At 42.9% G+C, this 27,441-nt stretch overlaps 1 protein-coding gene across 4 annotated transcripts in view; it reads right to left on the reverse strand.

Moving 5' to 3' along the window:
* The window catches only part of DIS3L2 (DIS3 like 3'-5' exoribonuclease 2), a 375,371-nt gene that overhangs the window by 209,907 nt on the left and 138,023 nt on the right, over nucleotides 1-27,441 (reverse strand). For all 4 annotated transcript variants that reach the window (XM_082631000.1, XM_082631001.1, XM_082631002.1 and 1 more), the window contains 2 exons: nucleotides 6,253-6,353; nucleotides 1,322-1,569 (listed from right to left, as the gene is read on the reverse strand). In XM_082631000.1, the coding sequence (XP_082487126.1) occupies nucleotides 1,322-1,569; nucleotides 6,253-6,353 (349 nt within the window). The remainder of the gene's footprint in view (nucleotides 1-1,321; nucleotides 1,570-6,252; nucleotides 6,354-27,441) is intronic.

Genomic DNA, 27,441 nt, shown 5'->3' on the forward strand with positions numbered 1-27,441 from the left:
AAAGTGTTCCCTTTTCACTGCCAAGCAGAGTGTGGTGGGCACAATCACCAGGGGCCAGGTGGCAAAGCCATTATCGAGCCTTTTGAGTGGATGGTGAGAAACTGGCAAGCCGCTGAGAAGGGCTATTTAGGGCTCAAGGGGTTGACGTCACTTGGATAATGAGTTAGGCTTCAAAATGATGACATTGCAATCCCACCACTTGAGACCAAAAAAGAAAGTGCAACTGTTCCTGAGTGGCTCTGAGATCATATAAATCACAGTGATCTTCATATCACTGAGAAAGTGGCCCAGGATAGTATTTCTTAAATTGCATTAGGACACACAGATTGGATTTGGTTTACTTCACTAACCATAAAAGGCTAAGCAGAAAATAAACCTCATCAAAGCAGCACATTGTGGCCATCCATTCAGTGTCGGCACTCATAACCACGGAACATTCCCAGGAAGGTCCATCCTGTACAAGTTAGATGACCAACAAGCAAGTCACCAAATTAGACTAAAAGCAGTGTCAGAGCAAATTTTTCTAGCTTGTATGTCTTTATTTTCATTTCCTAAAATGAAACCTAAGCATAAACCAGACACCATCTATAATAAAGGGCTACAGATGTAGCTAAAACTTAATACCACTTCTCTTTCAAAATGAATACTAATTGTAAGAAGGAAACAGGCACAGCATTTGATCGAACAGCTAGGTCCAGCAGTTTCTTCAGATTACAAGGAAATGGCTATCCATGATGCTCTGTGGCTATATAATCTATATTTAAGTTAGACTGGTTTCTAAAAGCTTCCCTAAAAACATGGTACCTTTCCCTGTTTACAGTAGGGTAATTTAATGTTTAATGCCATAAGTGAAACCTCTGAAGGATCAATACCAAAAAAGCACATCATTCAAACATACCTTTACATTCATATTTTAAAGCATGGGAGACTGAGGTCCCATGAATACACCTGGAATTTCACATATTTTAACACTAGTGTCTGAAAGGAGGGATCTGATTGTTTGATACAATGAATTCTTTGCAAGTTCACAAGTACAAACAGGATTCATAACATAACAGGAAATAAGCAGAGGTTCAGAATGTGCTTATGTTTTATGCCAAAAACCAAAAACAAACAAAAAAGGTGATTGCCTGGCAATTCAAGGAACCTATAGGTGGCCAGTTGAGGTGGTAGCTAAGGGTGATTTCTGAAGAACCACGCCTAGTACGCATGCTTTAATGAAGAAATAATAATTAAAATGCACACAAAAATGTTTACGTAAATGCTACCTAAACCAAGCTCTGTCTGGGATCTGTGGTTTTTCTCGCCAGAGGTCACCTACCCCAGGGCAAAGTTGCTGTCTTCCTTCCAGTCCACAATGCGGCAGATGAACAGCGTGTTGGCATAATCTTTAGGCCGGGTCACAAAGTCCTGGGGACAGTCCTTGAGAGGTACATAAATTCTAGGCACCCGGTGGTCCGAGGGAGAAAACAGGGCATACTTCCTAAACAGTTCACTGTTCTTATCGGCCAAGAGTTTGAGGAAGCCAGTCGCTGCACGGGAATGTTTTTTTTCCAAGATGTAAACCACCTGAAAATACCAAAGATATAGTCAATGCTGTTTATCTGTAGGACTGGATAACAGTTGGGAGAAGTCAGTAGGATGTTACTGGGTCAACTATCTGGGTCCAGCAGTTTTTCTAAGTCTAAATGAAGTACCTCTCAGTGATGCTCTGTGACTAAGTTACCTATATTTAAGTTGTAACAACTGAAGCCAGCGAGCACATATACCCAAGGAAAACTAAGCAATACACAGATTAATTAGATGAAAGTGCTTTTAAAACCAAGACCTATGTCTCAAAGAAATATGTAAGACTCCAGCAGGGAAGTACGGCTCCAGGTATTTGTTCTGCATTACATTTTTCTCACATGAACTATACCAGTATCTCAGGTGAACAATACAATAGTTGTTTATTTTAAAATGTTATTAAACATAAATAACTTCTTTATTATGCCTTCAAATGCTGAAACCTTTTAACCTTCCTTCTCTCCAAGATTAAACCCAGTCTCTCATTTCACCAGGCAAAAATTCAATAGCACAAGTACGTGCTATTTCTACCAAGAGAAACACATCATCTTGGACTAACCCATCATTCAGCTCTCACTCTCCTGTGCCCCTCCACGGGCTTTTTCACTACATCAAGACCACTAGTGCCTTGACCCTTGCCTTCTCTCAATGTCTGTTAGCTACTTCTTAGCCTTGAGTCCTTTCCTACCTGCCAGAGACACCATGTTTCATCACTTCAAGTCCTGTTACGTATGTCATCAAATGCCTCACCCCTCTTGTTGTTCCATTGCACCTACCCCAAAATCCTCAACTCTGGAACCATTCAGCCACTGTTATTCTCTAACCTTAAACACAAGTTACTGAGTCCACCAGAAAAGAAGAAAATTATAATCATACAGATGGATACCATCACACATTAATGTTATACAACTGTTGCTAGGACCTCAAAAGCTCTAAGGTATTTTTTTAACCTGTTCCCAGTCAGCACAATGTATTCTTTTTGGCTGCGTGGGGTCTTAGTTGCGGCAGGCGGGGCCTTTGTTGAGGCGTGTGGCATAGGCTCTTCGTTGCGGCGCGCGGGCTTCTCTCTAGTTGTGGCCTGTGGGTTTTCTTCTCTCTCTAGTTGTGGCGCGCTAGCTCCAGGGTATGCGGGCTCTGTAGTTTGTGGCATGTGGGCTTAGTTGCCCCACAGCACGTGGGATCTTAGTTCACCGACCAGGGATCAAACCCACATCCCCTGCATTGGAAGGCGGATTATTTACCACTGGACCACCAGGGAAACCCCCAGCATAATCTATTCTTTAAGCCCCACTCTCTTGATCCTTCTTTTGGGACACCAATTACCTGAATGCTGGATCTTTTTTACTGTTCCACGGCTTCCTGAGGCTCTGCTCATTTTTTTTCAATGTATTTTCTCTCTGTTCAGATTGGGTAAATTCTATTCATTGGTCCTCAGGTTAACTAATTCTGTGCTGAGTCACCTCTACTCTACTGCTGAGCCCATCCAGCAAGTATTTCATTTGTTGCTGTATTTTTCAGTTCTGTAATTTCCATTTAGTTCCCTTTTTATAACTTCTATTTCCTTGCTGAGACTTTCAGTTTATCATTTGTTTCAAGAGAATTTTTAATTGCTGTTAAAGCATATTTATGATGGCTATCTTAAATCGCTGTCAGGTAACTGCAGTATCTTGGTGTTGGCCTCAACTAACTTGGTGTTAGCTGTCGTTCCTCACTCAAGTAGTGATTTTCCTGGTTCTTGGTATAAGGTGATTTTCTAATGTATCCTGGACCTTTTGGCTATAATGTTAGCAGGTTCAAGGTCTTACGTAAATCTTGTCTTTTAGAAGGCGGTCACCCTGTCTAGGGTTAGCATGCAGGTCCCGGACTACTTTTGTGGGCTGTAGTTACAGTGACAGTTTAGTTTTCAGAGCCTTTGCAATGCTATTTTGATATGTTTGGTTGACAAGGTACCGCTGGGGCTCCCACTAGTTTCTGCTGGTACTGCTGAGGGGCTGGAAAGAATTTCTTCAGGCCTGGCCACGTGGCTGGCCTCTCTAATATGGGTGAGGAACACATCCTAGTCCACATCCCTGCAGAGACAAAGAGACATCTCGTTTAGGGGTTTGGGTGTAGTGGCACCCCCTTCTACTGGTGCTACCTGGCTGCTCAGCATCTCTGGGTGGGAGAGGGGCATCTCAGGCCCATAAGGATAAGAGGTTTCCTGGACCACATACTTGTGGTAGGATCTCCCTTGCTAGTGCAATGTGGATGCCAGGTGTCTCTGCATGGGGGAGGGGAGTCTCATACCTATGAGGACAAAGGGGCTCCCCAGGCTGGGCTGCTTGCTGCGGCAGGATCCCCCTTACTGATGTTCCCCCAGCTGTCTGTTACCTCTAGGTGGGAGAGGGGAGTCTCAGGCCCATAGGGACAAAGAGACTTCTGGGGCTAGGTCTCCTCTTTGGCAGGATCCCTGCTATCAAAGCCACCCAGATGCCTGGTGTCTCTTGGTGAGAGAGAGAAGTCTCAGGTGTGGTGGGGAAGGAGAGCCCTTTTCCTGGCCACTTGCCATCAGCAGAGATCCCAGTCAATTTGTCTTATAGGTGCTGCTGGGATTGCCTGGTGTTGTTGGAGGGCCTCCTGTTAGATCTGAGTGAGGAACGAGTCTGCTTGAGCCACCTGCTATTGTGGGGTTGGGATCCAGAAACCTGGGGCCTGGGCCCCCTTCTGTTGGTGGAGGGCTTGTAAAGTCCCCTGCTGCTACCTTGTTCTTCTAGCCCTAGAGTCCCTAACTAGTTTGCCTTCCTCTTTTCATCTTTCCGAATTCTCCTTTGGTTGTCTCTTATTATTGTCCAGAACTTGTAGCTGCGCTTAGCGGGGAGGCGCAAGGAGAAACGAATCTATGCCATCTTGTCTGATGCTTTTCGTTTGAATGTTCGACAGGACAAGAAGTAATACACATCAGCATGACATTACTCATGATTCATGTGTTAGCTGGCACAGAAACGATTTTACCACAGTGTAAGTTTTGCCTTGTAATTTTAGATTGAATTCATTAAGAAACTATACAAAAACACATAAACCCCAAAACCAAACATAGCAAGAGAGGGAGCACCATTGGGGGGCAGCAACAAATTGCAGAACACAAATTCCACTGACAGAGGTTTTGCCTCCACTCAGCTCTGACCAAAGTCAGTTAAGAATGTGGCCCACTGTGGTGGATGCTTTGTTCTGTCAAGAGATGCCAGAAGCCTGACACTCCTTTTTTTTTTTTTTTTGTATAGGCTACTAAGCCAAAATTTTTAAATATTGCACAGGTCAAGCAAAACACAAATTTGTGAGCCAGACCCAGCCCACGATCTTTCCGTTCATTATACTCTTTCACACCTATCATATTGCCTAGTATATAGTTAGTATTCAAAATGCTTATTAAAATAAAGATCTAGATAACTGAATGGGCAATTGGCAGGGGAGAGTAAAATATAGGTAATATAATTTAGAAATTCCTCATTTCGATACGCAGGAGACACTCTCCTAACCAACTTGCTAGACTGAGTGGCAACGCCGCATTCCCAGGTTACACGTGCTGGCGGATGCCTCTGGTAAAGGAAAACCTCATGCTATCACACACTCCATCCTTTGTCATTGTACCACTCCTTCCACCAGGAGCGGATCAGCTGTGTTTGATCCCGTATCTGAATATGTCACTAGCATATAGAATTTTTTTTTAAGTTTTAATTTTATTTATTTTTGGCTGTGTTGGGTCTTCGCTGCTGCGTGAGGGCTTTCTCTAGTTGTGGCAAGCGGGGGCTACTCTTTGTTGTAGTGCACGGGCTTCTCCTTGCAGTGGCTTCTCTTGTTGCAGAGCGCAGGCCCTAGGTGTGCGGGCTTCAGTAGTTGTGACACACAGGCTCTAGAGCACAGGCTCAGTAGTTGTGGCACATGGGCTTAGTTGCTCCGCGGCATGTGGGATCTTCCCGGACCAGGGCTCAAACCCACGTCCCCTGCATTGGCAGGTGGATTCTTAACCACCGCGCCACCAGGGAAGTCCTAGCATATATAATTAAAAATAAAATTGAACTACACAAAAAAACAAATTGCTTTTGTTACTGGATAACTAAATTAAATACTTTGGAGAAACTAAAAAATACCTATTAAAAACTTACTTTTGAATTAGATATGGTTATGACAACAATAAAAAAAATTGGAGCAAAAAACTAAAAATCTAGGAGTCTACATTCATATTGCTTCACCAGTATCTAAATTTTCACCCCATTCATTCATTTATTGCCGTGCTGCATGGCATGCAGGATCTTATTTCCCCGACCAGGGATCGAATCCGTGCCCCCTGCAGTGGAAGCGCCGAGTCTTAACCGCTAGACCATCAGGGAAGTTCCTCTCACTCCACTTTAAATAAACCAAACTGGAAATCATAGATGTCACATTACAAGTGCAGTTTAGGCAGAAAAAAGATAATGCAGAACCTCAATAAACATACCCATACATGAAGAAAAGGTCTTGGCCCTTCATCCAAAGACAGACAAATGAATATACGTTTAAAGTTATGAAAAAGATTCACTTTTTATGATTCCCTGCTTCCACTGACTTTTCTGATTAACTGACCAACTACAGTCCTAACTGAATTGTATGAGAGGCCTCCAACAGGTAGCTCAGCTACCAGCCAGACAAGTGAAGAAAACAGGCAGAGACCTTTGCTGATCTCTGCAGCGACTTCTCTGGTAAAGCTCTTGTGTCCTGTGACATGAAGGTGTTCTCGTCTTTTGTAACTGGTGCACCAGCATCCTCTTTTCCTAATTTAAAAAAAAGAGAAAAGAAGAGGAGGAGGAATCAGGTAGACACATACCTATTAGGCATACAGACTCATGGGATTTTTAAATTCAGAGCTGCAAGGATTCTTGGATACCATTTACCCCAAACTACTCATTTTACAGAAAAGGAAACCCAGGCCCACAGTGGTTAGGTGACTTGGCTAAGATCAGTTACGTCACTAACTTGTAGTAATGCTCACACTCAGCAGGCCGCATTTTATCTATTTAACATTATTCATATGTTAGGCATCATACAAGTGGAGAGCATCAAATTATGCTGAATTAAACTCAATCGCCTATGTGTCAAAATGCCAAAATAACTAAATGTTATACACTGCCCCAGCCCACAATGAAGAATAGAGATAGGTTAGCTTATTATGCACATCTGCTGAAATAAAACAAAATCAAAATAAATGTTAACTTTCAAAAGTACTTTGGTACAGCCATAACAAACAAAATGGTGGAAAATAGATTATATTTATTAAATAAACAAATAAAAAAGCCAACCCTGATTTTCCTGGCTTTTCTTAGTGACATTATATAAAGAGTAAAGTACTTAAAGTCTTTTAATGTTTAATTTCCTTTCTTAAAAAACTTATAAAATTCACATTCACCCAAGAAACTGAAACCACTAAAGAGGGAGTTAGGCTCTGGACCAGAAGTATTAAAACCACTCATGAAAAAAAGCAGCAAATTACAAACTTCTGAACATTTAATATTTTATATTTTCATGCGTTACATTAGATTTCCCCCACAAAATATTCTTATCCAACTCTACTGGAGTTTCTGGATTCTAGGGGTCACAACCAATTCATGTGGGACCCACTCCAGCTAGCTAAGAGAGACTTGTACTTATCATCATTTAGACATTACCAAGGCCAAAATAAATAAATAAATCCTTTTCAGGACTGGCTGCCTCTTAGCAAAGGCTCAGCTAAAAGCCAACTTTACTCTGGGCGTACTCTGGAAACACTGACATGATCTGACCTACTGGGGCTTAAGAACAATCAACTGTATGCTTTTCCATCTATGCTAAAATCTACCTACCATAGTGCCCACTGAAAGCAGAATTCTGTTTTCTAAAAAGAAAAACAAATGAAAACTTTCCCATTGTAGATCGCCCTCTTTATCACCCTGTAAAAGAGGGACATCATCCAAGTTCATCTTTTATTTTAGACCAAGTTCAGGATTCCAAAATCATCAGATGCTTTCAGAACAACATCTTTTATACTCTTAGGGAGAAAAAAACCCACACAAGTTGTTGACCAGTTCCATAACATATCTTGCCAATGTGTTCTACACAACAGGTAATTCAGGAAAGATTAGGAGACTGGAATTACCATGAACAAGTATACCCTACCTAGATATCTGATATCCGAGTTTGGTCTCAAGAGCTGGCAATCAAGACAGGGTAGTGAGCGTTTTTCTGAGACAGCCCAAATCCTGGGCCTGCAGCTTTCTGTAACGGTCACTGGTGGCTCCATCCTAAAATGACTATTGCTTCAGATTCCATCCCAACAACAAGCAAGTCTTCTGTTCCAAAGGTTATACCAGGTTGCATTCAAAAAAAGAGGGCAAGCCATGGAAGTGGGCCCAATTATGATTTTCAGAGATCACATGTGAACATGACCTTTCCAGGTTTTGTGTTCATAAGGATATCCTGGCAGAAATCAGGCTTTGTTCAGACAAAGATGCACTCTAATAAATTAAACTGAAGCTTGTAGCCTAACAGGTGAGCACCACAGATATGTTCAATGAATGTGAAGAAACACACTGCCAGTTTAGAAAAGTGAATCACCTTAACAGGTTTCCAACAACTACGTCTTGCCACACCGAGTAGCAAAGCTGTCAATTTAATGAGAGAATCTATCGCATTGTTTAATCACAAGATCATTTGTTTCTTCATTTATACCATGTGTATTTACTGAGCACTGGGCATTGAGGATTCAGTGTGAATAAAAGAAAGATGATCCCAGCCCTTATGGAACATACAGTTTAATGTTGGAGTGATATTCAATAAATAAGCACTCAATAAATACAGAATTATAAACTGTGATGAATGCTAAGAATGAAAGAACACTCCCAAGGAGGAAGAGAAGAGAACATATGATTTAGATTAAGAAGTCAGAGAAAGGCCCTGTCTGCAAGTGACATTTACGCTGAGATATGAGGATGGTGTGTGTAGGAGTGAGGAAGGGAACAAAAGACCCCGAGTGGGGAACGGTACTAGGGAAGGGGTGGAGGTGGGAAGTCCTTGGCACAATCAGGAACAGAAAGACCAGGTGGCTGGAGCACAATGAGCAAGAATGGGCATGGCCAGAAATGGAAATGAGAGGTAGACAGGAGTCGAGTCAGATGGGGCCCTGCAGAAGTTAAGAATCCTGAGTTTAAATCTACATACAATAGGAAGCTGGCTAAGGATTTTGTTCAAGAAAGTGACTGCCTAACTTGAGACTCGGCCAACCTAAGACGGGATGTTGGAAGACCAGTTAAGAGCTATCGCAGAAGTCCAGACACAAGAGGACAGTGCTACAATACAAGCACTGGAGATGGAATTAAAAGGATCAATTTAAGAGATATTTTGGAGTTGAACTAATAGACTTTGGTGGTAATTAGATGTGAGAGTTTAAGGATTATTAGATATAAGAAATAAAGGATTACTTCAAGCTTTCTGACATCTGCAGCTAGGCTGATGGAGGCATTACTGGCACAGGAAAGACTAGAGGAGGCGGTGAAGATCAAGGGTTCTACTTCAGAGGTGGTTCTATTTGAGAGGCCACCTGTGAGATCGTCAAGTGATGATACTGAGTAAGCAGTTCAACATGAAGAATCTGGAACTCAAGAAGAGAGATCTGCACTATGGCTCTAAGTATAATTTATATGCCAAGAACTTCCATATTTATAGTTTTCCAGCCCAAGTTGCAGAGAAGAAATTCAAACCCAAGTCTCTTCAACTACTAAGTTTCTGAAGCTCTTCCACTGATACATGCTCAAGTATGAAGCTGTCAGTGTTAAGGAAATAAGAAAGATTCACTGAGGAAGTGAGTTGGGCTTGAAGGATATACAGATGTTTTGGAGAAAGAAAGTTGAAGGGCATTCCAGGTAAAGGCCAGCACTTGTACAATGGCCCAGAGCTGTGAAAGAGCCTGACATGGTAAAGGATTAGTAAGAGATTTATTGTAGCTACTAACAGTTTGAGGACACAAGTGTTGGGCAGGAAGGGACTGGATGGGGAAAGGAACAAAACTGGTGGGGAGATGGGATAGGTCCTATGGCAGAGATTCTAGTTACTGCCCAATTTATCTATTCTCTTCTTTCCTACTAAGCAGAACTCCGACTTTTTTTTTTTTTTTTTTTTTAGCTAGTATTAGTTAGAAGACTACATTCCTCAGTCTTTTTGTAACTAAACATGGCCTGGATGTCTAAGTTTTAGCCCATAAGATGCAGGTTAAAGTGTTGTGATTTAAAGGATGGAGGTACAGCCTTTCCCTCTTCCTCCTTCTTGCTGGCTGGAATGTGGATGTGGCAGCTGGACCTCAAGCACTCATCTTGGTCCTGGAGGCTACAGGACAACAGTGCATTCTGCTGTGCAGAGCAGCACAGCAGAATTGAAGACTATGGAGCTAACCTATAAGCCTTGACCTGCCTACCTCTGTTCTTCTTTTCTGTGAGATAGAAATAAACTTTCTTGTTTAAGCCATTGATATTTTAAGATTTAACGCCACTCTCAGCAGAACATACTTCCTAACACACAGGTCCAGACAGTGAAACTGATAAGCTTGGATACTATCCTACAAAGCACTATAAAGGCCAGGGACACATATATTTTAGAGCTATGAATTCGGTAGCGTTCCAGAGTGGAGAGACAAGAGTAGCAGAGAGCTTAGGAAGCTGGGGTTACAGTCTAGCTGAGATGCAATCAGAATCTAAATTAAGATAGTGGCAGTGACAGTGAACAGAGGCAAGATTTGAGAGAGATTTTTGAGAAGGATGCTGTGAAGTGTGTCTCCATCACTATCAATGACTTAGTACAAGAAAAGGGGCTTAAGTTAAAAGAGCTTTTGATTGACTATCAGGGAAAATGCTTTCACAGAACGATGAAACTCCCTGATGAATTACTAGAAGAGGGGAGAGCTGCCGGCAGTCCTCAATGAAGGAAAAGGTTATGTTTCCCCACAGCCTTCAGTCTGCTGTACTGAAGGCAGAGCTGGCCCCATGCATTCTGTGGCCCCTTCCAGTTAAAAATGTCCAGAAACTAGTGACTACCAAGATTCTTCATCTAAAAAACAGAATTTTCTACAAACTGGACACACTACAAATATAAGCAACTGCTCACTATGTTCTCCAAAAAAAACACTCTAGGAGGGAAAATCCAGTAAAATCCTAATCTCTTTATACAGATTACCTGAAACTTCTATTTTAAACATTCAAAAAGTAAAACACCATGGTTTGCTGGAGTTGGCATTGCCACTTCCTTAAAAATGATTTTGATTTGGCCTTCTCACACATAAACAATGGACTGACAAGGCTGATGATTCTTAACACTTGACAAATTCATCAGGTTTTCAGATGATTAGACTGTGATACTAAGTGAAGGCAATGTGAAGAAAAAAGCAAGGAATTGGGCAAAAAGGTGTTTCAATCTTTCCAATTAAAAGAGTGACAGGGCTTCCCTGGTGGCGCAGTGGTTGAGAGTTCGCCTGCCGATGCAGGAGACACGGGTTCGTGCCCTGGTCTGGGAGGATCCCACATGCCGCGGAGCGGCTGGGCCCGTGAGCCATGGCCGCTGAGCCTGCGCGTCCGGAGCCTGTGCTCCGCAACGGGAGAGGCCACAGCAGTGAGAGGCTCGCGTACCGCAAAAAAAAAGAGTGACAAACTCTGACAAATCCAAGCATTCTCATCTCTGAATGAAGGGTCACAGAAATTTAATGAAGGGTCACAGAAATTTACAATTTCCACCAAGAACTCAATGAAAACTAATATAAATTGGTCCATGAAAACAATTCCCCTCAGGTCTCTCAAAATCAACCAATGAGGAAAAGTTACTTTCCGGGCCCCTCTCCCCAGTGAAATGTAGGCATGACAACACAAGTCCTCACAGGGCAAGGTAACATTCTTGTTAGAATAATTTTCTGGATGTCCCTGGTGGTGCAGTGGTTAAGAATCCAACTACCAATGCAGGGGACATGGGTTCGAGCCCTGGTCCAAGAAGATCCCACATGCCGCCGAGCAACCAAGCCCGTGTGCCACAACTACAGAGCCTGTGCTCTAGAACCCACAAGCCACAACTACTGAGCCTGCACACCACAACTACTGAAGCCCGAGTGCCTAGAGCCCGTGCTCTGCAACAAGAGAAGCCACCACAATGAGAAGCATGCGCACCACAATGAAGAGTAGCCCCTGCTCACCACAACAAGGAAAAGCCCGGGCGCAGCAACAAAGACCCAACGCAGCCAAAAATAAAATAAATTAATTAATTAATTTTTTTAAAAATAAGGAAACAGTCTCCTGTGACTGGAAAAAAAAAAAAAAAGAATCATTTTCTGTGCTGCAAGTTTGCCAGCCCAAGCAAATCTCTCCCTCTGAAATAAAGCTACTGCAATTGTATGGTGCCACAGAATGTTCACAGTGTGTTCACATACATCACCTCATTTGATCCACACCATAACTTCATACAATAGGTAGAGTAGGTATTGTTATTCCAGTTTCACCAAGGAAACGGAAGTACTGAAGCGGCAGAGCCAGCCGAGGACATCATTCAGGGATCCTGGTGCTATAACTGGGGCAGCCTGTTCCACACAAGCAAGAATCAGAGCATCATGGGAAGAGCCAGGAAAACCTACATCAAGATACTGCTTAAGTGGCCGTGGGACTCCTTGAAATGCTGGTGTCAACTCAGTGAAGGCTCTGAATATCTGTGGAGTGTCAGGCACTACAGATAACCCTGGCTCTGTCCTTGGAAACTCATGTACTAGAAATGAAACAAAATGCAAACAAATACTGAAGTACATGGAGTTGGTGACTGCTGGCAAGCAGTGTGTCCAAAGGCAGTGAGAAGGGAGCCAGGGAGTTTGACAATGAACCCCTGAGCTAAAATGGGAAGGCTGAGGAGGAGCTGGCTAGATGGATGGGCACGGGGAGCATTCCAGAAAGGAAGACCATGTGTAAGGCACCTAATCAAGAGTAAAATGAGAAGGACAAAGGTTCTCTGTGTCTAAACATGTTGCAGGGACCAGATCACGAAAGGCCTCACCTGACATGTTGAAGAGCATGTATTTTACATTTTAGGGATGGAAAGCCATTGAAAAATATGAGAATAACATAATCAGAATTATACTTGATGAGGAGTCAAGGGTCAGCCTATTGCTCCTTTCAAGATAATCTGTCTTTTTCTCTAGCTGCTTTTAATACTTTTTTTTTCTTTTTTTTTTTTTGCGGTACGCGGGCCTCTTACTGTTGTGGCCTCTCCCGTTGCGGAGCACAGGCTCCGGACGCGCAGGCTCAGCGGGATCCTCCTGGACCGGGGCAAGAACCCGCGTCCCCTGCATCGGCAGGTGGACTCTCCACCACTGCGCCACCAGGGAAGCCCTCTCTAGCTGCTTTTAAGATTTTCCCTTTGGTTTTCTGTAGTTTCATCTTGATGTATCTAAGTATGGATTTTTTTTTTTTTTTTTTCTTTTTGCGGTATGCGGGCCTCTCACTGTTGTGGCCTCTCCCGTTGCGGAGCACAGGCTCCGGATGCGCAGGCCCAGCGGCCATGGCTCACAGGCCCAGCCGCTCCGCGGCATATGGGATCCTCCCAGACCGGGGCACGAACCCGTATCCCCTGCATCGGCAGGCGGACTCTCAACCACTGCGCCACCAGGGAGGCCCTGGATTTTTTTTTTAATTCTACTTACAATCATTGGTTGTAAATCTGTGGTTTGGTATCTCAACTGTTATGGAAAATCTCAGCCATTATCTTTAAATTTCACCTTTGTTCATTTTCTCTCTCCTTTCTAGGTCTCTAATTAAACTTATTCACACCTCACTCTATTCTCTATGTCTCCTACCCGCTTCCTCTGCATTTTCTATTTGTCTCTCCATGCTATACTCTGGATAATTTTTTCTTCCAGTTTGTTAATTTTCTCTTCAGCTTTATTCAATCTTCTGTTAAATGCATCCATTGAGGTTCTTCTCTTATTATTATTATTATTTGCGTTACGCGGGCCTCTCACTGTTGTGGCCTCTCCCGTTGCGGAGCACAGGCTCCGGATGTGCAGGCTCAGCAGCCATGGCTCACAGGCCCAGCCGCTCCACGGCATGTGGGATCTTCCCGGACCAGGGCATGAACCCGCGTCCCCTGCATTGGCAGGCGGACTCTCAGCCACTGTGCCACCAGGGAAGCCCGAGGTTCTTCTCTTTAAAATATTTAATCAAATATATACTTTTCCTCATCCAGAGTTTTAAATTTCATTACTGTTATGTTTATTTCTACAAGTTTTGATTCCTTTTTTAATTTGCTATGTCACATTTCATAGTTTCCTATTCTTTGTAGATATCTTCAAGCTTATCTTTTATTTCTTTCAACGCAGTAGTTTTTTATAGATGGTAATGATTCCACTATCTGATGACATTTATGAAGGGCTGTTTCTGTTGTCTGTGGTTGCTGATGATTCTTGCCCTTGGAGTATGGTTTCCTTGGGTGCCTGGTTATATTTACGTGCTGGTTACTGAATAATCTGAGGCCTAGGGAGAAGAAACCTTCCTTGTGAAAGAATTTCCACTGGATTTTGCCAGACATCCAGAGGCACAACCAGCCCATAAACCAATTCAAGACTTGAGATTCCTTGGTTGAGCCAGTCAGCTTGAACCTGGGCTGCAATTCCACAAGAGAGCTGGTATGTTTCAGGTCCACCCTCACCGTGACAGTACAGTCCTTTGGGGTCCCAGCTTCTTGTGAGAAATCTGAGCTTTATTTCTGTCCCCCACAACTGCTGGTCAAACCTGCACTCTTGCATGGGTTTTCCACCCTAATTTTAACCTGGTAATACCTGTGAGCTCTTTGATGCTTTAAGAAGAAGGCTGGGTTTGGTTTGGTTTTTGTATTTTATCTAAATATTTTTGGTTGTTTCAGTAGGAGGGTGCATGTCTGAATAACAGCTCACCATTACTATCTACAGAAAGTCGCTAGAGTTTGTATTTCAGAATATTTTTCAGGTGGCAGTGTAGAGCCTAGTGAGTAGTGACAGGAGTTAAGAACAGGAGAGGGGCAGTGGTGATCTGTGCAGGAAACACAGCAAGGAAGCTACTGTGATAATGCCCAATGTTACATTAAGCAAAAGTACAAGGGATGGAGAGAAGAGACAGGTATTCTCACATTTATTTTCCTCAGCAACCCCATGAGGGAAGCATTACTATTCTGGTTCTTATAGCAATCAGCCGTTCAAAGAGGTCAAGTAATTTATCCCAGGGTTCATCCAAGGAGATGGTTAGTAGAGGTGGCATCAGAACCCAGTATGACTCCAATTCCAAACTCTTCTTACCACAGTATGATGAGATCTGGAAGAAAGACAGGTGCATGTGGGTGGGTTCCAATGACGATGGGAGGATTGCCAAAATTTTTTTAATTCACTTAAAGACATAGAAGGATTTTAAATTTTAGAAGATGCCAAGTGATAAACAGCTCTCTAAATAACTTCACTGCTTCCACCCACAGAAATGACAGAGTAGTTAAAAGCATGAGCTTTGGGACTTCCCTGGTGGTGTAGTGGTTAAGAATCCTCCTGCCAATTCAGGGGAAACGGGTTCAAGCCCCGGTCCGGGAAGATCCCACATGCCGCTGAGCAACTAAGCCCACGCACCACAACAACCGAGCCTGCACTCTAGAGCCCCCGAGCCACAACTACTGAAGCCTGTGTGCCCAAGGCCCGTGCTCTGCAACAAGAGAAGCCACTGCGATGAGAAGCCCGCACACCATAACGAAGAGTAGCTCCCGCTCGCCGCAACTAGAGAAAAGCCAGTGCGCAGCAACAAAGACCCAACGCAGCAAAAAATTAATTAATTAATTAATTAATTTTAAAAAGTCATGAAACTTTCCAAAAAAAAAAAAAGCATGAGCTTTGGAGTCACAAGACCTAAATTCAAACCTAGGTCCTGTGATCTTGAACTTGTGGCTTTGAACAAGTTACTCCCTCTCTCAATTTCCTCCTTTGGAAATCCGGAATAGTATACATGAGTTATGTTTACACGGAGTGCCCCGGCACAAAGTACATTAATAAAAATTGTTAGATATTGCTACTAATGTTGTTGTCATGGTTATTATCATCAGCTCTTGGTAGTCAGTTTTGAGTGAATCTAACCCTGTTACCCTGGACACAACTGACTGGAAAGGAGCTGGTACACAGGGGTGGCAACATTATAAAATGGGTCGCATTTCCTCATCTGTAAAATGTAACCCATCTTACAGAGTTAGTGGGAAGATTAAATGAAGTTAATGTGTGCAAAAGTGCCACAGTGGCTAGAACAGAGCAAGCACTCAATAATTGCTATATAATATATATTTAGATTGCATGTGCTTTCCTGTATGCTTGGTGAATTCTGTGCAAAGTAAGGAGGGAGAAGAGATGGTGCCACATAGGTAGGCAGAGGCCAGGTCAACGTTACGAAGTTTGGGCTTAACCCAAAGGCAATGGAGAGCTACGGAAGAAAGCAGTCAGGGGACTAATAATGGCTGATGGTTTAAGAAGGTCACACTGGTTGCTACATGGGGAACAGATTTAGAAGTGAAACCGGAGGCAGAAAGGCCAGTTAGCAGGTTACTGCAATAAATCAGACTAGTGGCAGAGGGAATGGAGGGTTCTAGATAGAGAGGTATTTATTATAAAAGGCAAAACTGACAAGATTATTCAGATGCTAGTTGGGAACTGGAGGCTGGGGAAGTTACAGGGGTAGAGTAAGGAATGGGAAAAACTGCCTAATTTCCTTATAACAGATGTTCTCAAAGTATAGTCCCCTGACCAGCAACATCAGCATTACCTGGGAACTCCAAGAAATGCAAATTCCCAGACCCCACCCCAGACCTACTGACTCAGAACCTCTGGGGATGGGGCCCAGCCATCTGAACACACTTTCCAGGGGACTCTGATGCCCACTAAAGTGAAGAACCACTGCTCTAGACAAATGAGCCATGACCTGCTATAGGACGAGCATCTTCAGGCAATCGGGAGGGAATATAAGTTCAGTCGGACTTAGCGAGTTTAAGGTGTTGGATGTTAGGTCTGATGCTTAAGAGAGAGTTTTGGGCTGGAGACAGAAATGAGCATGCCGTGTGCGTACAGAGGACAAATAAACAAGTAGACTGGTTCCCTCGGAGATGGTTCAGAATCAGAAGGGAAGAGAGCCTAGGATAGAGCAGTGAGGAACAACATTATTTAAGAAAGCGCAAGTAGAAAAGTTTGCAAAAGAAACTGAGGTGTGATCAGAAAGGTAGTAGAATAATCAGCCTAATGTGAAGTCAGAGAAGCCAAAGAAAGCATGCATTTTAGTAAGAAAAGTATGGTCAGCAGTGTAGACTTAGTGACAAGGTCACAGGAGGAAATGGAGTGAAGCAGAACGCCATGTGCGGGGGAACTGACTGTGGAGACGAGGGTGTGCACCAGGCTCCGGAAGCCTGGCTGTGAAGGTGGGGAACAGCACAGGGTGGAAGCTGCAGGGGGAGAAAGAAATCACACATGGTTTCTTGTATTTTTTTAAGATAAGAGAAGCCTGAACACGGTTAATTGCTGATAGGAAAGAATCACTAAAGAAGGTGTGGTTCAAGAGGGCACAACAAAGAAAGGGAGGGGACCCTGGGCAGGAAGGGAGGGGACCCAGAACCCAGAGGGAAGGATTAACCTCAGGCAGAAAGTCAGAGAGATGCCAACTTCATTGTATCAAAATAAATGGAGGAGGGGCTTCCCTGGTGGCGCAGTGGTTGGGAGTCCGCCTGCTGATGTAGGGGACATGGGCTCATGCCCGGGTCCGGGAGGATCCCACATACCGTGGAGCGGCTGGGCGCGTGAGCCATGGCCGCTAAGCCTGCACGTCCGGAGCCTGTGCTCTGCAACGGGAGAGGCCACAACACTGAGAGGCCCACATATCGCAAAAAAAAAAAAATGGAGGAGGGAAGGAGTCTAGACACAAGCCATTCCTAAGTGGAAAGCTGAGGGAGTTCCACAGGGGAAGGGGGCGGGCAACAGCTCTGGTTTTTTGAAATGTAGAAGCCAATTCATCTGTTGAAAAGTGATAGGGAGGTGGAGGATACCTAATATATTCAGAGCTGGGTTCCACAATCCCAGGGGAGGATCACATGCGAATGGCTTCCCAAAACAGTGGCCCTGAACATGCCAGGCACTGCACTTTATGTATTCAAAACATTAACAGTAAAAAAAATTACAAAATAGTAATAGTAACTAGTTATTGAGCACCTATGGCACACACCTGGCACTGTGTTAGATGATTCATATGCACTACCAAATTTAATATTCTCCAATAATCCAATGAGGTAGGCAAGTATTATCATGCCAATTTTAGAGATGAGGCTCTAAAAGATCATTTAGGAAATGAGGCTCACAAACATCAAATGATAACATGTTTGCTCATGGATACCAGCTAGGAAATGACAAGGGCAGGATTCAAACCTAAGTCTCATCCTCTTCCCATGATGCCACACAACCTTCAGGATTTGAACAGGATTAATGGAAGTGAGAATGGAAAAGAAAACATGATTTTTGAGAGATGTGCCTGAATGACAAGATACTGGGAGAAGTCAATCAACTCTTGGGCCCATTTTGAGTTTGGGGTGACAATGGAATATAAGTATGACCACGTCCTTTACCCAAGCTGGAGATATGGTTCTACATCTTGGGGCAGAGATTAGGAATATCAGTTAGATGATAACAATGATAACATTGTCTGAAAGTAGACAGATGTGTATAGACTGGGGAAAGAAGGACTTCATATAAGAGTAACAGAATAAATAAATGAGTGAAAAGAAAGCTAATACTCAAGCATTAAAAGGAAAAAAATCCCTTCACTACCCAAACTTCCTTCCTTGTTCTAATTTACAGACTGGTGAGAGATGAAGAACAGGGGGACTCATTGTGTCAGAACTTGGTCACCCTTCTCCCCAGGCTGACCATGAAGATACCTTCAGGTTTCTGAGTTGAAGCAGTGCCCTGGATAGAGTGATTTTTGTGCCCAAACCTGAGTCCTTTCACAGGGTTTTCTCAGATGGGGCTTCGCACTGATTCCCATTCCCAGCTGTTAACTGTATTAATTACATCATCAACACCGCTTTTCTCTGAGCACTCTCTGCTCCAAATCTTTCTCTTGCCCAGGAGAAACCACTTCTACATTTCTCTCTACTAAAGCTTTAATTGACTTTTAGCTTCATGGCTCCCAAAAGACCCAAAATGTAGGCCCACATACTTATGTGCTCCCATCTGTAGCTGGCTTTAACTCACTAATTCTGCATCTTTCCCAACAGATGCATGACTCCTCCAAGTTTAAGTTGACTTCCATCTGAGTTTTTCTTAAAGGGAACAAGCCTGACCTGTTACTGTGACATGATCATTTCAACACCAGAAACACAGTGTTTACTAAAATCTGACTAGTGTTTCTTTACCTGTCGTCCAAAGACTAGCTATCCATCAAAACGTCAAAAAATGAAAAAGGTGCTGAGCTATCATAGAGGGTTAAGTAGAGACTGGCCTCCCCCCACAAGCATGGGAAGCTAAAGTAAATGAGTTTTGCTGTGTTCTGAGCCTGTGATCCACATATATCAAACATATATCTCTCTCATGTTCTAAGTCTCTTAAAGCACATGTGATATTTCATCCTATTGAACATTTCCAACAGGGAAAATAAGATCCAGCCCACTGCTTGGGCAAAAGGGAAAGTATTAAAATGCTACTTCTAAAGAGTCAGTCCTCTTTATCAGTTCAGTTCCTATTACCTAAAAATAGGACTCCAGAATGATCATTACCAGGCAAATGAAAACAGGAAGGTTAAAGAAGAAAAAATTCTTATAGGCTGCATCATTTCTGAGACCCAGCAAGCCCGCTAGGAAACAGAACAATACACCACTCAAAAATAGCTAATGTTTGAAGCATCTCTAATGGAAAATTGCTTCTCCTTAATAAGGTAACAACCTCTAGCTCTAAATGCAAATCAGGCAGATCACTCCAGCCAGGTTATATAGACATGGATGAGTCATTGCTTTTGATGCCAAACTGACAAATCTGAAGGTTTTATAATGGATCCTATGTGGCTGCTGTGGAGAAAAAGGATTCAGGTGTTAAACAGGAAAGCAACTAGTTTGGTTCTTCTTCAGTTTCAAAGAAGGAAAGGAAGGGTAATCTTTTGCAGAACATTTGCTGAGTACAAGACTGTTCTGGGGGTTGAAAGTAGATGAAAGATGAGCAAAAACAGTTACATGAGGGAAATAAAGAAAATACTGAACCATAATAATATCAGTCATGGAATGTGAACTGAAAAAAGAAACAAGTACCTAGAAAGAAGAGTCACGGAAAGGAAAGATCACACATCTAGCTGGAAGAAATAAGTTCAGGCTCATGGGGACAACATCTTGTGGTTGAGTGGACTCTACGACGGCCCCCAATGACCCTCACAGCTCCTGCTCTTCACACCGTGGAATAACCCCCCTCCCTCTGAGTGTGGGCAGGACCTACGACTTGCTTCTAACCAACAAAATATGGCCAACATGACAGGATGTCACTTCCATGATTATGTTCCATAAGACTGTAACTTCCACTTTGAAAACAGACTTTCTCCCTTGCTGGATCTGATGAAGCCAGCTGCCATACAGAGAGGCCCACACCAGCAGCCAGCAAGGAAGTGAGGTCCTCAGTCCAAAAGCCCGCAAGGAACTGAATCTAGCCAACAACCATATAAACTTGGAAGTACACCCTTCCCCAGTAGAGCCTTCAGATGGCGGACACCTTGATTGCAACCTTGTGAGAAACCCTGAAGCAGAGGGCCACGCTGGGCCACGCCCAGATTCCTGACTAAAGGGGAACCTTGTTTCCTCTACTCATAACACTTAGGATACAAAATGTCTGGGTTTTTCACACCAAGCAATTCTGCAAGTCTCTGTGGACACCACCTGGTGGCCAACAATGTAATTCAATTCTGATACTAACTACCTGGAGAGAGTACAGGCCTCACAGATTAAGGGCTCAGTCCCATGAGACTGCCTGCCCCCACCCCCCACTTCAGACCGCAAATGCAAGTAGTGGGCCTCCAGATTACCTACACTCTGTCTGAGTTGGCTGCAAATTGAGGGGGTTCCCATGACCCCATCCTTAGGTTTGATAATCTGTCATAACGGTTCACAGAACTCAGGGCAGCATTTAACTTACATTTACTGGTTTAGTATAAAAGATATCATAAAGGATATAGCCAAAGAGGTACATAGGAGGCCCAGAGGATCCTGAGCACAGGAGCTTCTGTCCCCATGGAGTCGAGGGGTGCGCCACCGTCCCAGCACATGGATGTATTCACCAAGCTAGAAGCTCTCCAGACCCCATACTTCAGAAATTTTTATGGAGGCTTCATCATGTAGGCATGATCAAATATTAACTCAGTGTTCAGCCTCTCTCCACTCCCTGAAGGATGGGGGTGGGGCTGAAAATGTCAAGCTTCTAACCATAGCCTGAAATGATTAGAATCATTTCATGACCAACCCCATCCTGAAGCTATCCAGGAGTCCACCGAGAGTTGCCTCACAGAACAATAGATGCTCCTATCACCATCATCACTCAGGAAATGACAAGGGTTTTAGAAGCTCTGTGTCAAGGAACCAGGGTCAAAGACCACATATTAGAACAAAAGATGCTCCTAGAACCGTTATCACTCAGGAAATCCCAAGGTCTTTAGGAGCTCTGTGTCAGGAACCAGGGGCAGAAGCCAAATATATATTTCTTATTATGTTCTACTGACCCACAGAAAATGTGAGATAGTAAACGTGTTGTTTTAAGTCTGCGGCAAATTTGTTACACAGCGATAAATAATTAATACACATTTAAAATGACAGTTGACATTTGAAGGTTAGAGGAATTTTCACAGGAGGAGACAGGGAATTAGGCAGCATTCATGGCAGGAAAGAGGAGGCACAGAGACACAAAAGCAGAAGAGGGAAGTGAGTGCTTAGGAACAATACAAGGCCTGGTTTGGTTGGATGTGAGGTCTGAGTGGGCAGGTGCAAGAACATAGGTTGGGGGCTTCCCTGGTGGCGCAGTGGTTAAGAATCCGCCTGCCAATGCAAGGGACACGGGTTCGAGCCCCTGTCCGGGAAGATCCCACATGCCACGGAGCAACTCAGCCCGTGTGCCACAACTACTGAGCCTGAGCTCTAGTGCTCGCAAGCCACAACTACTGAAGCCCACACGCCTAGAGCCCATGCTCTGCAACAAGAGAAGCCACCGCAATGAGAAGCCCACGCACCACAACGAAGAGTAGCCCTGGCTCACCACAACTAGAGAAAGCCCGTGCACAGCAACGAAGACCCAACACAGCCAAAAATAAAATAAATAAATAAATTTATTAAAAAAAAAAAAAAAAAAACATAGGCTGGAGAGACAGGCAGGAGACCCCTGGTGGATAAGGACAGCCAAAAAGAGCCATGAGCTCATCACTGACATCATGCGGTCTGAGAACCTCTACAGGAAGATTCATTTTGACACTTCTTGCTTCAAGAGGCGACAGGCTCAAAAAATGATTTGGAAAATGCCCATAACTAAATGTATGCTTTATTCTTTTTAAGGTACTTTCCCTTCCATTACCTCATTTGATTTATGCAAGGACCTGTGATGAAGTCAAGGCAGGTATTTATTACGAAGTTTTTTTTGTTTTTGTTTTTGTTTTTTTACAAATAAGGAAAATGAAGCAGTAAGAGGCAAGAATGTTCAGTACTTTTTTGTTTCCTACTAGGAGTGTTGCCACATTTTATTGGATCCTCCTTCCCTGGTGGAGATGCAAACAGGGCTAGCCAAACAGGTTTGGATCCTGGCCCCAATGTACCAGGGTGGGCCCAAGGAGCATTTATACCTAGAAGAGTAGGTGCAGTGAGGCCTGGGTGAACTGCAGAGTCAAGAGTACAATAGTTTAGTCCATATAAGCTGATATCAAAAGAGCTTTGAAATAAGGAGGGTCAAAATGAACATCAGAGCCCAAGTCAAGACTCTCAAGTTTATACTCGATTGCTGCCTCTGCCTCAAACAAATGAGTCAGAGCTGAGGGGACTGGCCAAATAGGGGTCAGCTAATTGGGAACGGAGATGAGAGACTTCACTATGCAGCTGAGCTTTACTCAGGGGCCTAGTAAAAGGGTGTGCAGGGGTGGGAGGCTGGTTCCACTTAAAGGGATAGGGGTGACTCATTTATTTTTTAGTTTGTTGTTTGGTTTTTTTTAAGCAGTATCTGAAAAGCAGGGACAATTTTCTACTGCAAAATGTTAAATAAGATCTGTCCTTAATGGTGGAGGTTCTACACCCAGAGTAGGACACCCAGTTCCTTCTCCCCATCCAGAGCCACACAAGCCAGTTTTTTTTCCCCCCAGTAGGCTTAGCTGGAGTCTTCAACAGCTTTTTGTAAATCTCAACAGGTTATAGCTACCAATACTCCATTAGTCAAGCAAAGATTTCCCCTGACATGTTGCTGCATGACTTGAAAAATCTAGTTGGTAGTTCTCAAGGGAGAATGGGCATTATTTAGAGTGACCCAAAGGGGTAATCAATGCCAGTGAGATGAATCATAGTTCTGCATAGTGGCAAAGAAAGGGTCTCTATCAAAGCAAAAAAAAAAAAAAAAGCGGGGGTCCTCCCTGAATAAAGGTTATTTTAACTAATTGTGAGAATCAGTCTTTTTAAATAAAAATAATCTTTAATCGTTTGATATCCACTAACGAAAGAGAGGCATTCCTTCATTTCTTGAAAATACTCATCACTTCCTTCTTAGTTCTATACATTTTTCTGTTAGGTCTTGTACAAGGCTCTCAAAATCTTTATCAGAGTTACTTCCCACCCTCCACCCTTGCGCTTGAGTTTTCCATATCTACCAGCTTATGCCTCGGTTTTATAGGACAATGACTACTTCAGGTAATTCCAACTGTGGACCATCTACCTGATAATCTCACCCATTTCCCATAGCTTCAACTGATAATATTCAGATCTATAACTCTCACCATCCCTCTTCTGGGTCGATATTTCTATTTCCAATCGCCCACTGGATGTTACAACTTGAGTGTCCCCCATGTAACTCAAATTCAACATATAATCAGATTCCAGATTCACAGTCCATCTCATACCTGGTCTTATTTTTCTCATTTAAGAATGTCAACACCCATGCAGTTGCTAAACTAGATAGCAAGTTAATCTCATCCTTGCATGTTCCTCTGTCTGAAGTCCCATATCTGATCGACCATCGAACTCTGACGATTCTAGTTCTGAAATATCTTGCCTACCTGTCCCTTCTTCTGCATTCCAGCTGCCATTGCTCTCAGTCAAGTCTTCAAGCATCTTAACTGGTCCCAGGCCATGCCCCACTTTCTTCCCTCTTCCTAACAATCAGTCTCCTTTCCTTAACAACCTTGGGTGACTTCCCATTATCCACATCTCTTAGCAGCCACAGATAACTGGAAAAAACTTCACCACAGCCTATTTTTCTAGCCTCCCCACCATGTACACTGCAGTATTCCCACTGTAGGTATTATTCTACCTACTTTCCACCTCTGTGCCCCTGTTCATGCCAAGAATATTTCTGACCCTTCTTTGCCTGGAAAACTACTCATCCTTCAAGGCCTAAAGAGCAAATTGTCTTATTTTCTCTCCCTCTTCCTCCTCTCACCTTCTCCCCCTTCCTCTATGAATGGTCCCTCCCTCCCTCTGCAAGTCTGTTCCTCTTCTCTGTGTGCACTGTTTGTGGTTTCTAGAAGCCTCTGTTCCCTAATGACTTTGTCTCCAGCCCTCCCTCCACGTGACACTGTTACCCCAGAGTCCTCAAGCTGTGGAGAAAAAAATCTAATGGGTCACTGGCCAGTCAATGTATTGATTTTTCTTAGGTCAGGGGTCTACTCATGATCCAGCTAACGTGCTGGGGACAGGGCAGACTGCATTTACCACATTAGTAAAGGCAATTCCCATGGAAGGGGACTAAGGCAGTCAAGATCCAGAACACACGTCTGTTACTGTATCTCCTCTTATGGAATAATTTCACCTCAAGGACAAGCATCTGGATTTTACTCTTCATTCATCTTTCTCTTCTTAGTAAGTGGCAGAATGCCTGGCTTGTCACTCCCTCTGTATCTCCTTGGATGCTCTTAGTTGAGATGACAGAACATTCAACACAAACTGGCTTATATCTCAAAGGTGAATCACTGGCTAATGCAATTAGAAGTCCAGAAGGAAGACAGGCTTCAAGGTCAGTTGATCCAGGGCCCAGCCCTCTAATGGTTGTAGGGGCCCAGATTTTTTACTGCTTCTCCACTCTTCTATCCACAGCACTTGGCGAGTCATAGGATAGCTTCCAGTACCAATCAGGGATAAATCTTTCATGTTCACATCCATCAGGAAACTACTTACATCCCAGAATTCTAAGCAGGAGTCACCTTGATTAGACTGCTTAGGTCATGTGCCCATGAGAAGAGGAAATGGTTTGAAGCTGCAACATCCAATGCAGTAGCCACAAACCACATGTAGCTATTTAAAATAAAACTAATTAAAATTAAATACAATTAAAAATTCAGTTTTTCAGTCACAAATTTCAAGTGCTCAACAGCCACATGTGACTAAGTGGCTACACAGAAAGTTCTACTGGCATGAGGTAACCAAGTAACTGGTATAAGGCAACCAAAACTTGGCAGCTGGGGTCAGCTTAGTTCAAAGTCCCAGGAATCTGGGGACGGGGCAGATGTCCAGATGGAAATCTAGGTGCATACAGGAAAGGGAAAGAGGGAAACAGACTCTAGATGGCAATGAACAATACTCAACATGTTGTTTTAGAAAGAAATTAAACTGATCTGGCATGATATGCTCTTCAAAAAATATAACCCATTTGTAGAAACTGTCTGTTGTTATTTGAGGTACAAGGTGTTTTTCTTTTACAAACTCACTAACTTCCTGTGGGACACTGGACGTGCCAAGTAACTTCTCTGAGTCTCAGTTTCCTCGTCTGTAAAAAAAAAAAAAGGGGGTGAACTAGATCAGTTGTTTCTAACCTTTTAATCAGAGCAGAATTTTTTACATTTTTTAAAATTAATTTTTGCCTAAGATCTCACACTTTGAAGTATTTTAGTAACTTAACTGCATCAAAAATTAATTTGTTACCCTGTTTTTTAAATCAAAAACATACAACTGTTAATTAGAGCCTCTGATCACCAAGAAAAGTCAATGTTACCATGGTAGGCTAGTATCATTTGTATCAAAAGTAAAATAAGTTGACCTTGCAGTCTTAAAGCAAATGAACTATTTTCATTTAGTGTCATGAAATATTTATAAATAATGTGAAGTACTCCACTGGAAGCCCTGAGGGGTGGACTAACACATGTCAAGGAGAGTACTTGATCTTGCAGGACTCATGTAGGTCCAGAATTTTATGATTTCTATAGTAATACAACTGTAAACAGACATGACCCTCGTCACTAGCATGGACTAGCCTGACCTGGAAAGTACCAGAGAGGGGCATGAGTAGACAGACTTGGAAGAAAGATTCCAAGGGTGACTGGAAATAAGGAGAAAATGATACCGTCACACAAAGATGCTGATCTACATTTTTATTACCAGTAAGCCCCCCAAAAGTAGATTATTAAGTAATTCAGGGAGCCAAGTATAAAGCTACAAGTGGACAGCAAGCAAGAGGATCAGGAGTGCAATACTGCAAAAGATGTTAAAAGAACCATGGGCAGGGGCGGTGGCTCCAGAGACCTTCAAGCCTTCATTCACCTCCACTGAGGAGAAGGGCAGGCACACATAGTGAGAGACATCCTAGAGGCCTGGGAGCTTCTGCTTCCAGGTAGCAGCGTGGACTACATTTAATACAGATTATTTGCTTTTATTTAAATGTCTAATCCAATAATATGGTGTTAAAGTACTGGCAAGAAGGCTGACAGGCATGTCTATTCCTAGGTGCTGTAAGGAATGGACTGGGGCAGAGTATACTCTATAAAATAAATTACTTGTAATGTTAGAAAAATGTTCTGAAACCCAAGCTCCCTAGGGTCTGTTGATACATCAAAGAGAAAATAGGTAGGACTGACTCAAGGATAAAAAATGAGAAGAGGAGAAGGTGAAAATGACAAGCCAGAGAAAGAACTGGACAAGCTCCGATCATATTTCAGTAAAGAACAAATATTATTTTTTCAAGATTGTTATAATTCATCATGGTTTTCTATCTCTGTTAAACCTTCTAATAACTATGTATTTAACAGTTTAAAAATTCCTTTAAAAACACCCACATTTCTCAAACAGCTAAGTATATGACCCAGCAATTCTACTACTGGGTATAATTTCAATTGAATTGAAGACAGGAACTCAGATACTTGCTCACCAATGTTCATTTCAGCATTACTCACTATTCAATAGCCAAAAGGTGGAAACAAACCAGTGTCCATCAACATGAATGGAGAAACAAAATGTGGTATATTCAATATAATGAAATACTACTCATGAAAAGGAATGACATTCTGACACATGCAACAACACAGAGGAACCTTGAAAACATTATGCTAAATGAAATAAGCCAGACACAAAAGCAGGAATATTGTATGACTCCACTTATATGACATATCAAGAAGAGACAATTTATAGAGAGGAAGGAGATTAGTGGTTAGCAGAGGCTGGGGTGGGTGAAATGGGGAGCTGTTTAATGGTTACAGAGTTTCTGTCTAGCATGATAAAAAAAAAGTGTGGAAATAGTACTAGATAATAGTAATGGCTGTGCAACATCATGAATGTAATTAATGGGACTGAATTGTAAACTTAAAAATGGTTAAAAAGACAAATTTGGTGCTATATATATTTTATCACACACACAAA

Source organism: Mesoplodon mirus (assembly GCF_964341445.2).
Source record: "Mesoplodon mirus genome assembly, chromosome: 8".
Classification (NCBI taxonomy): Eukaryota; Metazoa; Chordata; class Mammalia; order Artiodactyla; family Ziphiidae; genus Mesoplodon; species Mesoplodon mirus.